The 13,861-nt window shown below is 38.4% G+C and overlaps 2 protein-coding genes across 2 annotated transcripts; both read left to right on the top strand.

Annotated features, from left to right (window-relative positions):
- Positions 1 to 5,584: 5,584 nt before the first annotated feature.
- On the top strand, positions 5,585 to 7,265 carry LOC118300980 (olfactory receptor 52D1-like). Its single transcript, XM_035625969.2, has one exon. The coding sequence runs from the start codon at positions 5,710 to 5,712 to the stop codon at positions 6,676 to 6,678; it is 969 nt and encodes a 322-aa protein (XP_035481862.1). The 5' UTR covers positions 5,585 to 5,709; the 3' UTR covers positions 6,679 to 7,265.
- Positions 7,266 to 10,917: 3,652 nt separating this feature from the next.
- Positions 10,918 to 11,859, top strand: LOC118301637 (olfactory receptor 52Z1-like). The gene has a single exon (XM_035627281.2). The coding sequence runs from the start codon at positions 10,918 to 10,920 to the stop codon at positions 11,857 to 11,859; it is 942 nt and encodes a 313-aa protein (XP_035483174.2).
- Positions 11,860 to 13,861: the final 2,002 nt, after the last annotated feature.

Raw genomic sequence — 13,861 nt, 5'->3', positions numbered from 1 at the left:
ACCTACTCTTACACCATTTGCCACACACTGAACACCCATAAGCATTTTGGATATATTTTCAGTCATGGTTTATTTTGGCAGGATCATTGTCCCTGAATCCCTCAACTGCAACAGTCAAAACATAACCCTCACTGCAAGGAGTCTGTAATGCCTGCTGCTTTACTTATATTTGTATACGGTGAATGATAAGCTGGTGTCCTATCCCTTTTCTGATTCTCTACCCAGCCTCTCCTTTTGGAGAAAAAAGTTGTCCTCAGATAGATTGAAATTCGTAGTTTTGGGGATTTGCAAAACGACACTTAACCTTTAGTGAGATTCATGGAGCCCTACACAGCTTGTAAATTCTGGGCCGGCAGCGTGGATGCTTCAAGACATCTCACCTCTCATCCAAAAGTTCTTCACCTCTACATTGATCTAATGCATGGAATCCAACTGACAGAAATCTGTAGAAGCAACAGAGAATTTCTAATCCCTGTAATAACATTATAACAACAACATCAAATATTTACCATGGGAACAAGGTAAAACCCGCAAATTGTCTCCTTCTTCATACCTAACATGTCTATCCTATAAATCCAGAAATTGCTTTCTCTTTGTTTTTCATTCTGTCTGTCCTTAGATTTCCTCGACAACTGCTTATTTGTTCAATTTCAAACATGGCAAGTGTTTTGCTGAGGACCACGGGAAGTTCATTTTAGAAAAGTACACAGTTAATAGTTAGCATTAAATTAAAAACAGTTTATGAACCAAAACCTAATATTGTTATAGGCTAAAGGCGTGTACACACATGGTTATCCAAAAATGGTTGGGATTGTGGGTCTGTATGAAACCATGAGATGTAGAACATACTGTTGACTCTTTGAAAGGTGAACATTTCATTTACCAAAAGCCAATATTCATGTTGGCTCAGGCATGTTCACACCTTTGTCTGTGAATATTCTCAGTCATCCAGGTCATGGTTATCCAAACATGGTTCAATCAAGGTCAACTGCACTTGGTTGTGGATACTTGAAAACACTTCACCTGCTTCTTGAGTTCAGAACTCTTGGATGAGAGCTGAAATGTCTTCAAGTATCAACACTACCAAACCCTGAATATGCAAATTCATAGAGCAACACAAATTGTGTAGGCTTCCCTGAATCCCTCCAATCCTTTTCTTGTCTTTGTGAAGAAAGGGAGGGGCTGGGAGGCCACTTTTTCTTCCTCTTTTGTTTATGCAATGACAGGCGAGTCTGCATTTTTCTGTGAAAACCGCGTCCCAGTGGCCAAGAGAATAACATGGTGAAATCATGGCTTATAGGGGACCAGTATAAGAACGGATGATGTTGTTTTTCTATCGCCAGTACACCGTGCAATCAGTTTTAACATCATTGTGACAAGTTAAAGCCAACTTAGCAATTTAGAAGAGAGATAAAGATCAGCAATATAATGTCATTCTTTTCCATTTCACATCCTTTGATGAAATATTTGAGAGGAATGTGAACTAAAAACATAGACAACACACGTGCAGATGTATGTACATCAATAAAAGACAATCAGATGTCAACCAAATAGTTGGAGATCTATAGTTTTAGATAAAAACTATATTCTGACAAACAAAACAACGTCAAGTGAAAAAAATACAAACAAGCAAGGATGTTTAAAATAATATTTTTACTCCAACTCAGCAACGTGAGCTGCTTTGAATGAGCAAAAAAACCCTACAAGTTGTTAATTCTACATCTTAAAGTCCACGAAGTAAAAAGCCAAATATCATCTTCTGTGTCAATGTCTGTCTGTCCTATCTCCTGTGATGCTTGGCTTGTAGCATGATTGAATGATTGTCTTCAGGACTGCAGTGACGGACCAGACTTGTATTCTCCAGACATTCAGCTGTCATAGAAAATGAGACACACAACACCTGGGAATACAAAAAGAAACAATGTATGAATAAATCAAATACAGAAAATGTATTCATGTGCTGCATATTGTGTTGGCATCATAACTCACAAGAAGCCTTTCCCACAGCCCAGGGGTCCAAAGAATAGTTCTGTTGGGAGGCAAACCTTTCTACAGACTCCACTTAGACTGGGACAAGACCATGGGAAGGACGCAGCCTCATTCTCTGCAACTGTAATAACAGATGGGAAACATTAGCTACGTTTAAGGTTAAAATCCTTTTGCGGAAAAAACAATAACTGTAAAAATATGCAGATAAGAGCTGCAAAAACTATTAGCAATATATATAAGACTTACCATTGAGCAGTATGACAAGGAAAAGCACCAAAACAGCCACACGATAACAAGACATCCTTGCGACTGCAACTGTTGCTCCAAAATGAGGATTAGGCCCTTTAGGATTAAGACTTTTTGGTCAGAGGGGAGGAGAGAATATAATAAGGAGCAACACACTGGCCACTAGGTTCTACATTACAGAATTAATCATCCGTGACAGAACATGCCTTTCTTAATCACATTTGAGAAAACAACATCACAGTGTACAACTTGTGTTGTGAGTGTTGTCATGAGGCAAACATTCCAGAGGAACTGCTCTTTTCAGCTGATTTAAAACACATGCACATCTTTAACACTAACTGCTAAGATCCAGGCCGCGAGCACAGAGGACAGCCTTTTCTGTGTTAAACAACATTTCCTCTTTTGAATCTTAGCAACAGTTGGCTACTTGCTCACTCAATATTACGTTAAACTAGTGCATCTTATGTTGTGTGGTTGATTTAGTAGTTTGTTAAGTCTTAGGGACTCTGTGGTAGCGGTGTAAGTGTGCTTCAGTGAAGCGGGGAGCAGTTGTGTCAGTTTAGGACTGGGCACCTGGCAGGAACATCCGAGGTAAATTGTTTTCAGTTGACGGGTAAGATAAGTTGGGTAAGATAAGATAAGATAGGAGAGTCACCGGCATTCCGTCTTCAAAGAGAAATTGGTTTAATTCACAGCGAAGATTTAATTTTCTGTTTCTCAGGTTAGAGAGAAAGAGGGAGAGTTCGTGAATGCATCACTGCCAGTTTGATTCCAATCTGAAAATGGGGAACAAATGTCACTTTCTTATCGAGTGATTGGCCATAATGTAAAATGCAGGGAAAGGTGGGGGGAAACAATTGCAAGAAAGTTGTCAGGAAAAAATATCTTTTGTTGAAACAATAACATGGTAGCCCTTTGTTCAGTTTCTCCCTCCATGTTGACTTAAAAACAAACGGCATTGGTATGAGAGGACGCATTGACCAGTTACCACAGCAAAAGAGACACAATGCCGCTGGGGGGAAAAAAATATTTAGTGGGATTACGTAAGACATTAATCCTTTTTGTTGGTATTCAGCCCTGGACTGTCCCCATGACATTGGATTATTCATGGTGCTGGCAGAATGTGCACACAAGTATGGATCCACTGCTCATTAGCATTTGATTAAGAGGGAAGGCTTTCTCTTAGAAAATCAATAGAAACCAGTACATTCACTCTCCCTGCCATGTTTGCTTTTTTTTGGCAGTGGTGGAGCCCCAGTTTGTCACAACGTCAAGAGTTGTACTCGTGAAAAACATGGTCTCTGCTACATTGTATTTAAAATAAATTTCCTGTCATGATAAACTGTATATGTGGATGAAATACAACCAAAGTGCTGCTGGGTATAAACCATTGATGACTTATGCAGGAATAAATGCCTGAAAAAGTTTTTGCTGTGAACTGTATTAGCTGAAAGGTCACACTCCTTTGGACACAGTTTCATCAATGTTACATCAGCTCTCTCCAAAGGGAGGTCATTACTGTTTTCTTCGGTCTCTATTCTCTAGGTGCGGTCCATCCTGGTCTCAGTAGTGGCAGAACTGTGGTGTCTAATTGCTTTCTAGAGGAATTGAAACACAAAGTGGAGCCATGACCGCTAATGAGTGTGTTTATCCATCTATGGCTTTAATTATCAAGTGTTTCAAGACTTGGACAGTGGTGGCTCTTGCTGCAAACCACATACCACTGACATAAAAAATACATGCAGTGCCATATAAATGAACAGTACATTTTTACTAATATTACTAAATACTAATATGTTTACTAATATCTTTGAGTAATAGAGGTCACACAGAAATGTTTAAGGAACATTGTAATATTTAGAACAAGTCTGACTAAAAGTTAAAGGGGTAGTAAGCGATTTTAAAGCAATACAAGGTTTGTAAAAAACGCCTTTTCGCCAGTCCTCCAGCTTTGCAGAGGCCTTGACTAAGCTGAATAAGAGAGACGGGACCAGTTCTTGGACAGGCCTTGGTCATCTGAGTCCTGTATGGCATCAATAGACAAATCCAGGTTTAGCAGCATTCAGGGTGCATTTTAAAGCAGCGGTGTTTTCCATTCAACTCAACCCTTTAACTAAACATAGAACTTCTTAAGTGATTCATTTAAAGGGGCAGTAAGCGATTCTTAAGCAATACTTGTTTTGTAAAAAATCGGCGAATATTTCCTTACGGTTTGTGTGTGCGGCGAAAAATAGAATCCGGGTTTTTGGATCAGCCCTGGCTCTGTAAATCGGAGAAAAGATTAAATAGTGTGGATTGCACCACACAACACAGCGAGTGCGAGGCTGTAGGTTTGCAGCCCTGTCAGAGCAGTAAAATCCCAATGATAACAAAAACAGACAAGCTTCCTCCTTACTACCCCTTTGTAAAACTAAAGTATATACAGACCAGGAGACAAGACTAACCTGACGGGTAATAGGTAAAGACAGGACATGTAACTAACAGGGCAGGAAGCCAGGACGGGGCGAAAATCAACAGACGAACTGACAAAGACAAAGAGACACAAAGACACTAAATAGACACAAGGTGGGCAGGAGACACAGGCAAAGTAAAGACACCAACTACAAGAGGAGAACAGGAATTGCAGAGACACAAGGAAATGGAGATCAGAATAAAACAGGAAATAACAAATTGAAGATGAAACAAACAAGGGATAACAAAGGAAACTTGACAAAAACAGACACAAGGAAGGTAAATCAATGCATGAATAAACTTAATGTCCCATAATGTCCAACAAAATCCAAACAGTCTTTCAAAAGAGGACTGTACAAGTCATACAACTTCGGTTCAATGTAATAGATGAAATTGACTTCTGACTGAATGGTACAATGTGAACTGTAGTTAATATAGGTATATACATCCAATGTTTTAATAGCTATAGAAAATAATGTATACTGTATATTCATCATTCATATGTGCTGTGTGTTCCTTTTACAAAGCAGGTGTTCAAATCAACATCAGCCATTGGTTCTGTCTTTTGCTCCCCAAACACCCACGTTTGTTATTGTGAAGAAGTTAAGGGGAGTTAACTTTCTGTCACCGTGGTAACAGGGAACACATTGATGGAAAACCATCTTTTGCCAGTGACAATGTCACACCACCACTAGCCCACATGGAGCAATGTTAAAAGGCCGACCCATGCCGGAGTGGCACACTCCACTGCATGGAGAGGACAACGGTCACACAGGTAACTGAAGACACCACAATACTTCTTAAATGTGTGCTTCTGTGTTTGTTCCCGAACCAATGGGTTAGACTCAAATTCCTGATAAAACTATGAAGTTTGGTGTAAATAACTGGTGATGTTGGGTACCAAATCAATCACTAATACAATATCTAAAGCTGTAAACGTACCCTTTAAAATCTGTGTTTATCTTTTGGCAGGGATAAATGTGTTACAAAATCTATAGTTTCTTTTCAGAGCTCAACTGAAAGATGGACAACACGACAGCACTGACATTCACAATGACGGCATATGCTGTCATGGAAAACTACAAGTATTGGATGTTTGTTGTATTCCTCCTGCTTTATCTTATTATTATCTGTTTGAATGTGCTGCTCATTTCTGTCATACACCAAAACAAAGATTTGCATCAGCCTATGAATTTGTTCCCGTGTATGTTATCCATCAATGAAATATATGGCAGTACTGCGTTGCTCCCCACCATTCTGTCTGTGCTCTTATCTGAGCCACATGAAATAAGCGTGAAGTGGTGTATGGCTCAAGTCTATTTCCTACACACGTATGCAAGTGCTGAGTTTTGTATTTTAGCTGTTATGGGATACGACAGATATATTGCCATCTGTAAACCACTACATTACCACAGCATCATGTCTCTTTCGACGGCAGGCAAGCTTGTTGCATTGGCAGTTATATATCCGGTTGTTGTGTTTGGAAGCTTTTACTCACTAACTATACAGCTGAGATTCTGTGGAAAAGTCATGCCGAAAATGTACTGTGTGAACATGGAACTGGTCAAAAATTCGTGTTCACCTGCATCTTACATAAGTATCGTGGGTCTTTTTCTTCTTCTGCTCTTAGTTGTGCCTCAGGTACTGATTATTGTTTTTTCTTATGCACAAATTTCAAGAGTATGTCGTAAATTGTCAAGAGAATCTCAACGCAATGCTCTGAAAACTTGTGTCCCACATTTATTATCATTAGTGAACTACACCATCGCTTCCCTTTTTGAAATTATCCAAACTAGATTTGACATGAGTCATGTTGCTGTTGAGGCAAGGATATTCCTGTCTTTATACTTTGTCATCCTTCCACCAATTACCAACCCAGTGCTGTATGGTCTCGGTACTCAAATGGTAAGAGTTCAACTACTGAAACTGTTTATCAGATATAAGATGCTGCAAACACTGTTAGCAAAGGCAGTGACTGCAGCTTCAGTATAGAGTCCATTTTTATCTTTTATCATTTCATAAATTTGTGTGTAAATTAGTGTGGAAACTTATGGATTCTTTATAACTAAAAATGCTAACAATAACCTCTATGATATACACTATCTTGTAATTCAAAGCTATGTTTTGAATATGGAAGTGGAAAACTGAAATGCATATTTCACATAAGCACTTAAATATGCCAGAATTGCTGTAGTTGATGATACTAATTGCCTTTGTGTTACATAAGATGTATCATAGCAAGCATGTCTCAGTTTCAGAAAATAAGTAAGTGCAATAGATTTTATAGATAGATTACATTTAATCTAGATAGATTTTAATAGGATTTACTGTAGACTATTGTATTTACTTTTCCATATTCATCAATAAGGCAGGGTGATTGTGAATTTTAGTCATCACTGACTGACTGAATGACTTGTTTGGTAGGTTTTTGTGTTTGCATATTAAAAAATTGTTTGGCTTCAAATATCAGAGAGGAAATGCATAAGGGAAAATAAATGTTTTTTGGATGAACACATGTATTTGGTAAAAAGGTAGTTGTTTAGAAGTCACAGTGTCAGCAAACAATAAAAGGTTTTTATACCTTCAAATGTCAGCATCACCAATATCATCATGTCCTCTTGATTTGATTACACATTTCACTTAACTGCTGTAACTTGCTTGTCATTTTTTGCACCTTTTTTGCTTTATTTATCCACACTACAGTACCTGGAATAAAAGAAAATGATGTTGTATTTTGTGATGTGGTTTGATTACCATTTAAGATGGCATTTGCATATGTTTTTCATGAGGAAATAGTTTCTTTTAAAAAACAGTTGTTGTCAGTTGTTCAACAATCCCATTTTACACTTTTCACTTCTTAAGGTTATCTTACATCACCTGTGACATTCAAGTGGAACGACAACTGTTACTACCAAACAACTGCTGATCATTTTGATCACTTAAATGCAGGTTTATTTTCACTCTGGCTTCAAAGCTTCAGCCCTGTCATTGCCTGACAGTCACGATGTGATGATCATACTTTTCATTTTGAGCAGCCCACAATTACATACCTTTATCAGAACAAAGGCCTGTCGTGTATTAATGCTGTATTATTGCTGTAGTATTAATTGCATTAAACGATGCAACTATGCTTGCAATTTTCATTCTCAAAAATGCACAGCATTAAAACAGCCAAGATCCAGCACTGTGACCCAAGGAGTTTTAACACTGCTGGTATCAGGTACAGCTAAGTTTTAAAGGTTGTTATAAATACACATCTGCAGTGACCTCTGCAGCAGCTGCAGCAGACACAGATGACATAACAAATTAATATACTGAAGGGAAATCTCATCTGACAAATATCATTCATTACTTTTTGTAACCCCAATCCATCCATGACATACATTTTATTGGTAAGTACACACAAATGGTCTGGATGGTGATTATTACATAAAAACTGTCTACTTGGCACAAAGACTTGTTCCTTATAAGTTTGACATAACTTTTTTTTGTAAGGTTAACAATTTTAGATGTTTGAGTTAATTTTACTTAGATTTATAAGGTCAATATAGCCCAATTAATTCAAGGTTAATTTACAACACATACATTGTGCACTGTGCATATATTTGAGTAGCTGAATAATCTAAAAATTACATACAAAATGTTTTTCTGTCCAGAGTTATGCTGTACATTATTTTTACATCAGTTGTACTCATTACTTTAATGTTACTATACTGTAACAGTAAGTGAGCTATACAGCTTAGTGGGCTACACTACTGACTAAGGTACAAAAGGTCAGGGTTTGGGCAAGACCCTTAATGCTACCTACCTACCGCTGATATGAGAAAAAAGTTTAAATGTAAACAAAAAAAATTGATGATTGTAATTCGCTTTAGACAAAGGCATCAGCAAAATGGATGTAACGTAATGTAACGCAAGTTGGGATTTACAGTTTAGAGTGGATAAAGTAAAGAATATTAAAGATGAAGGAGAATGAGATGAATAAGAAGCTTGACATTGGTACCAAAGTTGATGTAGTAACACAACTCGTTGAATGTGTGAGTAGTGTACACTTCTGAACACAAAATCCACTGCTAGTCAATAAGACAACACTAAAACAAATAGCAGGTTAATATCTTACATTGTGCATAATATAGAGAATGTATACTGTATACTACAAAGGATACAGTGAGTGACAACAATATTGTCTGCTTTTGTGTTTGATTGTCGTTTTGTATTTTTCTTGTTGTTGATGGTGGTGTTTATTGCAAAACAAAATTTAATTTTGATAATCTCACACTCTTCACCAACACAAGCATACAGTACATCAGACATTTAGTATCTTCAAAAAGTAGCTAAGTACAGTGTATATAACAAACAGGAACATGAAGGGCCAAATAATAATAATACTAATCTCCCTAAATAAATGAAACCTAAGCCTACTATGTGCAGGTCTTTATACTGTAACAAAGTGTATGCTTAATCCATTAGCAGAAACAAAAGCTTTAGTTTAGTTTTGTTTAGTGTTTGTCCATAGTGTGTAAGACTGTCTAGTCAAACTCTTTACACTACATCTCGCTGTGTGTTTAGTTACCGAGGGAAACCAGGAAGCAGCTAAACGCTCATTAGCGGTCAGTGTTTTACATCTCCTAGGAAGCAATTAGGATCTGCTTCATAATGAGGTTGAGACCAAACTTGACCCATGCACAATACCTGGAGAATAAATGACCTTGATGTAAATGTGATGAAACACAAGTGCAAAAGTGGTGACCATCAATGTTGTTGGCGAATAAGTTCTATTTTAAAAAAGGAGTCTCAATAAGAGAATAATAATAATTTTCCAATGGAAATGATGTGATACGCCAATTTGAGTGATGTGAATGTGAATTTACAGACACACCCTAACCCATCAAAAGTGATTTCATGTTTGTCACTTTAAAGAAGGCAGTAAGCGATTTTAGAGAAAGCTCGTCCCTCTCTTTGTTGTTGTTGTGATTTTACTGCTCTGGCCGGGCCGCAAACCCACAGCCTCGTGTCCTGGAGACCGGCGCGCTTACCACTGGGCCAAAACCCCTGAGTCGCAGCACGTCTCTTAACATGTCGGGAGTGATGTTTACAAACTGCACACACAGTGTGGTATGGTGCGGTCCACACCATTTTTTTGTTTTCATTTTACATTTAGCTAGCCGACGTGGAGACTGGACAGGGACTAGCAGGCCCAAGGCAAGCCGACGTGGAGACTGGACAGGGACTAGCAGGCCCAAGGCAAGCCGACGTGGAGACTGGACAGGGACTAGCAGACCCGATGCTAGCCGACGTGGAGACTGGACAGGGACTAGCAGGCCCAAGGCAAGCCGACCGGGAGACTGGCTGGGAGTCCCGGGTATTTACAAAAGTTCTGTCTGTCCCCTGCAAAATGAAATGACAGATTTTTTTTCTGGCACACACAGAACTGACAGCTAGTGGGCCATGAAGAAATAATCGCTGATTTTTACAAAACGTTTATTGCTTTAAAATTGCTGAAGAGCTGTGTATCAGAACAAAAATGGAACCCAGTAAACACAAACATACTGCAGATCTTCAAATACATTTCATTAAATGTTAATAGTAAAATAAATTTTTGGTGTTTAATTTTTATCCTGAATATTGATATTATTATCATTTAAAAGCACCGGAAGCTTCCGTTAGAATTGTCATCTTCTTTGACGGTTATAATTTCTGATCTGAAAAACAAAACTGCAGCCATTTTATTAGGCCCTTGTATTGTAAAATGTGGTGGCCATAATGTGGATGAGCTCCCAAACTTACAGACAAACTGATGCAACTGATCTCTTATCCCATGCCGATGTCAGCTCTCCTGTGTATTTGTTAAAATCAAGTTTACTGGGTTAAGAGGAAACTATATATCAGTTATGTGTACAATTTCCATAGACTATGTGCTTTTTGATATTGAAATATTCCTAATTATTTGCCCTGCTGTAACCCAATAGATTCATGCATGTCAGGCCCTCACCAATAACAACTGTGAATTGCAAGGATTCGACACATGAACCCTGCAAGATCATTCGCACGTAGGTACGACCACATGACTACATTTCTCAGTGTAGTAGAAGTGGAAAAGAGTATAAAAGCTGCTCAGCGCAGGTAAACACGGGTGGGTGCGGGGCTGCACTCAAAGATAAAACCTCCTTTGTCTCTGATAGCGAGTAAAGTGCAAGACTGTTCACTACGTCTTTTGATGAGTTTGTGAGAATGGATAATTTCTCTGAGGTGACTTCTTTTTTCATGTCTGATTACAATGAATTGAAGGAGATGAAGCCAGTGTACTTCTGTATGTTTCTGATTATATATATTGTTATAATTGCTGAAAATGTGGCATTAATCTGTGTGATCTATCGTGAAAAAAGCCTGCATGAGCCGATGTATTTGCTGCTGTGTAACCTGGCTGTGAATGCTCTGTATGGAAGCACTGCCTTGCTGCCAGCAGTGCTTAGCATCCTGCTGTCACACTCATATGAGATAACGCTACCACTATGTCAGACGCAGATCTACGCTGTACACACATTTGGCATGACTGAATTCACAATTCTAGCAGTGATGAGTTATGACAGATATGTGGCCATTTGTTACCCACTGCCATATCATGCAATAATGTCACAGAGGCTTGTTAAACTCATTGTTTTCATGTGGCTTTACCCGTTGCTGGCGTTTTTAATTGTTTTCAGTTTCACTCTTGACCTGAGGTTTTGTAACAGAAATATAGAAAAGCTGTACTGTTTTAATTACATACTGGTGAAACTTGCTTGTACAGATACCTCTGCTGTTAACATAGTTGGCCTACTCTCTGTAGGTTTATATACACTTCCACTGCTTGTGATGATCTTTTATTCATATGGACACATCCTAAGGATATGTGCGTTGTCCTTCAGCAAATCCAGGTTCAAAGCCCTGAAGACTTGCACCCCCCACCTACTAGCAATAATTAACTACTCTATCGGATGCTTTTTAGAAATAGCACAGAGTCGATTCAATATTAGTAGCATGCCTCATGGACTGAGGTTGTTTTTATCTATTTACTTTTTGATTTTTCCTCCCATCCTTAATCCAGCAATCTATGGTTTGAGTATCCAAAGAATAAGAGTACGACTGTTTAGGCTTTTCAGCAGAAAAAGTAGGCAAGTACAATTTATGTAGCCATGAAGGCTGCTGTTATTGTACAGTGGAAGTGTCCGGATTAGTGCCATGAGAAGTGATGCCTGCGGAAAAAACAACAACATACATGATCTTCCGTTTCTCCCTGTTGTTTAAATCGAATTTGCAGATCAGACCAGCCAGTGCACAGAAAAAACATTTAGAGTCTTTCAAGCTCAGTCTCTGTGCATATACAGTAATCTACTGAGTTTCATTCAGTTTGCCTGTTCCTGGACCCCGGATTGCAATGTAGGAATGATGTAACCACATACTGTATTTTTCAGTGTTGACTTTTGTTTCATCTGTTTTTCTGTGAGTACATACACAACTGGAATATCAAAACTCACCTTTGTCTTTCACACTTTGTCCTATTGTCACTGAAAACACTGAAACAACTACCGTTTTGTGGAGAGTGGGGCAAGAGTGATCGGAGGGCAAGGGAGGGAGGAGGAGACTTACATATAGTCAGAGCTGAAAAAAGACCTAATGCCAATTAAATGTAGTTTAATGGGTAGTCCTGTTCACGGCTCTGTATCCTGGAATACCTGAATGTCAGATAATGGTGGGAATCTGTTCAAACAGAAAGTGTAAGAAGTATCAAATAAGAAAATGTTTGTATGTATAATAATGAGATTATTATCAACATTTGTTATGATGCAAAACCAAACTACAGACACTTAAAGGTATGAGGTATATTTTGCCATCAGCACTAGTGTGTGCAGTTACTTTAGTTTAATTGCATTAAATTACGTATGATATTTGTGTTATCCAAATCTTAAGCATCTTTACTCTTATCATCTGAATCCAAAAAGTACAGTGGCCCTGAAATGCAAATCACAATAGCAAATAAGAAAACACAACGAAAAATAAGAAAACACAAGGGCAAATAAAAAAATACTATTATAAATAAGAAAAAAACATACATCACATCAAAATGGCAAAATACAAAACAACTACAAATACAAAATTACAACGGCAAATTAAAAAACTGAATAGATAAGAAAGATAATATTGTGTTTGCCCATTAGTCGTTGTGATTTTCACTTCAAATCCTCAAAACAGTTACGTTTCACTAATGATGACTGATTGTTTCTCACTGTCATTGATTATAGATTATATTTATTAATGATTATAGCCATGGAGATTACTGCAGGTAACATCTGCTGCAGGGTTACACATCAGGGAAGAAGGCCAGTGAAAAGGCTTCATTGCCCTCTGGTGGTAAAATAAATCATGATATTCATTCAGCTCTGTCAGTCTACATGACAGGTGACTTGTGGATCTCAACATGTGAGCTGTATGTGCCCTGTGTGGCATGAAGGGCATGACAAGGTAGAAGAGAGTAGCAGTATGTGCAGCCAGAGGAAACTAAGAAGAGGTTTAAACAGTGGGCCGACTCAGAGGGAAGAAACAACACATGAATATATGTACTCGCACAAAGTCGCTTAGCAAGACTTTGCTTATCTAACTGCAAGATGACGACTAGGCTGATCATCATCTTTGCATTCAATTGGCAAAGCTCATATCGCGCACTCTATTTAAGCTTCTTTAGCCTGCCTACGTTTTTCGCTTTCAATGAGTGCCACAGTCACAACCTGCCTCCACCCCAGCACCTCCTTTTCTCACTGTATCTGACTTCATCAATGTCATGTGTTGTCATTGATGCCTGCACTGTTCTGCTTCGGGGGTCTTTAGCCGCTGCTCTCCCTGACTCAAATTCCATGAAGGCTAAAGGAATGGTAGGGAGTTGTGCTCTGCCTACCTCAGGCTTTCCATGTATGCACATGGAAGGGCAGGGAGGGCCAAGAACAGCCATACCACCGAATATAAGTGAATATATATTATTGAAATTACTTAATTTTGGTATAACATCTATAGAAAAATGGCTAAATGTGAAAAATGTCCCATTCATTGTGTTCAATGTACTTTTTACAATGTTGTTCAGATTTGCGCAAGATTGTGCACTGAGGTCATTGCAAACAAATTGACATTGGAGGAACCTGAC

Source organism: Scophthalmus maximus, chromosome 2 (genome assembly GCF_022379125.1).
Source record: "Scophthalmus maximus strain ysfricsl-2021 chromosome 2, ASM2237912v1, whole genome shotgun sequence".
In the NCBI taxonomy this organism is placed as follows: Eukaryota; Metazoa; Chordata; class Actinopteri; order Pleuronectiformes; family Scophthalmidae; genus Scophthalmus; species Scophthalmus maximus.
This window is presented reverse-complemented; position numbering and strand designations above follow the sequence as displayed.

Coding starts and splice junctions, on each gene's coding strand:
- LOC118300980 (XM_035625969.2), top strand. CDS start 5,710: ATGGACAACACGACAGCACTGACATTCACAATGACGGCATATGCTGTC.
- LOC118301637 (XM_035627281.2), top strand. CDS start 10,918: ATGGATAATTTCTCTGAGGTGACTTCTTTTTTCATGTCTGATTACAAT.